At 62.1% G+C, this 2,241-nt stretch overlaps 1 protein-coding gene across 1 annotated transcript in view; it reads left to right on the top strand.

Annotated features, from left to right (window-relative positions):
• LOC119361092 overlaps positions 1–1,627 on the top strand; it is a 2,348-nt gene extending 721 nt beyond the window's left edge. Inside the window, exon 2 of the mRNA XM_037626465.1 lies at positions 2–1,627. Within this exon, the coding sequence (XP_037482362.1) occupies positions 2–1,385 (1,384 nt within the window). The 3' untranslated portion in view covers positions 1,386–1,627. The remainder of the gene's footprint in view (position 1) is intronic.
• Positions 1,628–2,241: the final 614 nt, after the last annotated feature.

Below are 2,241 nucleotides of genomic sequence, written 5' to 3'. Positions count from 1 at the left end.
CCGTCTGCGGCGGCCCTCCCCTCGGCCACCTCCACACCGTCTCGCTCCTCTCCTCCTCCGCCGCCTCGCTCTCCCAGCTCGCGGCCGACGCGCGCCTGCTCGTCTCCCCATCCCCGGCCGGGGGCGAAGGTGGCGGATCGGATAGCCTGCTACCCCGCCTCCGGCTTGGCTCCGCCGTCTCCCGCGCCGCGGCGCTGGACTCGCTCGCCGAGTCCGTCGGTTCCCTGCCGGCGTCGCACTCCGCCGCCGCCGTCTCCGCGGTCGCCGCGATGCTCGACTCCGGCGACCTCCTCCCGGCCTCGCGCGACAAGGCCGTGTCCGTGCTCGCCGCCTTCGCGTCCTCCGACGCCGGCTGCCTGTTCCTGGCCCAGGAGTCAGGCACCGTCGTGCCCCACCTCTGCCGCGCGCTGGAGTCCGGCGGTGCCAGCGCTGAGCAGGCGTGCGTTGCCCTGGAGCCGCTCACCGCCTCGTCACGGGACGCGGCGGCGGCCGTCTCGGCGCGCGGCGGCGTGGCCGCGCTCCTCGTGGCTTGCGCCGCCGGCACCCCGGCGTCGCAGGCCGCCGCCGCGGGCGTGCTCCGGAACATCGCCGCGTTCCCGGACCTGCTCCCCGCGTTCCGCGACGAGGGCGCGCTCCCGCTGATCGTGCAGCTCGTCTCACTCGGCACGCCGCGGACGCAGGAGCTCGCGCTTGGCTGCCTCCAGAACTTGACGGCCAGCGATGGCGACGAGGGGCAGAGGTTCAAGGTCGAGGCTTTCCAAGAAGGCGCGCTCGGCTGCGTCAAGGACTTCCTGGAGTCCTGCCGCGGCGACCAGCCGGGTCTCGCGCCGGCATTCGGGCTCCTCCGCAACATGGCCACCTTCCGCTACATCGCCGAGATAGCGGTGTCCGCCGGCTTCGTCAGCCACGTCCTGGCCGCGCTGGGCAGCGACAGGGCCAGCACCCGCACAGAGGCCGCCATGGCGCTGGCGGAGCTGTGCAGCGTCAGCAGCAGCAGCAAGGCAAGGAAGGAGGCCGGGGGCGCGATGCCGAGGCTGATCTGGATGCTGGAGGCCAAGGCCGTGGCCGAGAGGGACGCCGCGGCGAGGGCGCTGGCGACGCTGGTGGTGGCGGCAAGCAGCCACCGGAAGGCGTTCAAGAAAGACGAGATGGGCATAGTGAACGCGGTCCAGCTGCTGGACCCGGCCGTCCGGGGCGCCGACAAGCGGTTCCCCGTGTCGCTGCTGCTGGCCGTGGCGCAGTCCCGGCGGTGCCGGAAGCAGATGGTGGCCGCCGGCGCGTGCGGGTTCCTGCAGGGGCTCCTGGCCGCTGAGGTGGACGGCGCAAAGAAGCTCTCCGAGTGCCTCGGCAGGGGCAAGATGCTCGGCGTGTTCCCCCGGACATGACATGACATGGCGGCGATCATTGCCTGAGACTTGTACGTATGCGCTTCAACCCACGATTCTCGTTCTCTGTATGAAGGAATCTTTGTATATGTTGTTGTGTTTCATGATTCATAGCTTAGATTGAAATGAGATGATGATGAGTGCTTTAGTGAGTGTGGTTAAACCCAATAAGAACACGGCGAAGATTGTAACTAATCTCTGATGCGAGCTTCTGAAGAAATCAATCGAATGTTGTTTTGTGACTAATTGACAAACAAAACACCTTTGGAGTACACAATTCTGATTTCTGAACACTGTCATTGTCCAATTAAACCAACTGTATAACACCGGCGGGCAACTGCGACATTACGAATTAGTAATACGCATTAGTTGCTGACGATTTCGGTTAAGCTCATCCATCCTGTTGGCTGTTGCGTGTTGGAGGTCAGGTGAGCAGTCAGCAGGGGTAGTTTTCCTGGGTTATGAGCTGATTGCTAGGGAGGTGTACACTACCGGACAGGCTCATCACTGATAATTCAATGGAGTGTGTAGACTGATATGGTACCTGCTACCTACTGAGTACTGAGAGCAGGAAATGGGTCAGCGTTGTGGTTGTATACACACACATATGCTGCAACTACAGGTTGGCAAAGACCGCAATAACTTGTAAAGATGGGAGTAGATGCGTGCACGGTTCTTCAGTACCCCTACCCACTCCCTCATGTCCCCCTTTCCTGACCGTGATCACCGGTACCACAACTGTTCTCCCTTGCCTGTAACTTTTTTTGTTGAGAAAACTGTAACTTTCTGATATACCAGTAACAAGCCTTTAACCATGCCAGATAATCGTCGTTCCAGGGTAACAAAAGTAAAAAAA

This window comes from Triticum dicoccoides, chromosome 2B, assembly GCF_002162155.2.
Source record: "Triticum dicoccoides isolate Atlit2015 ecotype Zavitan chromosome 2B, WEW_v2.0, whole genome shotgun sequence".
NCBI lineage: Eukaryota > Viridiplantae > Streptophyta > Magnoliopsida > Poales > Poaceae > Triticum > Triticum dicoccoides.
Note: the sequence above shows the minus strand (reverse complement) of the source record. Positions and strands in the feature narration are given on the sequence as shown.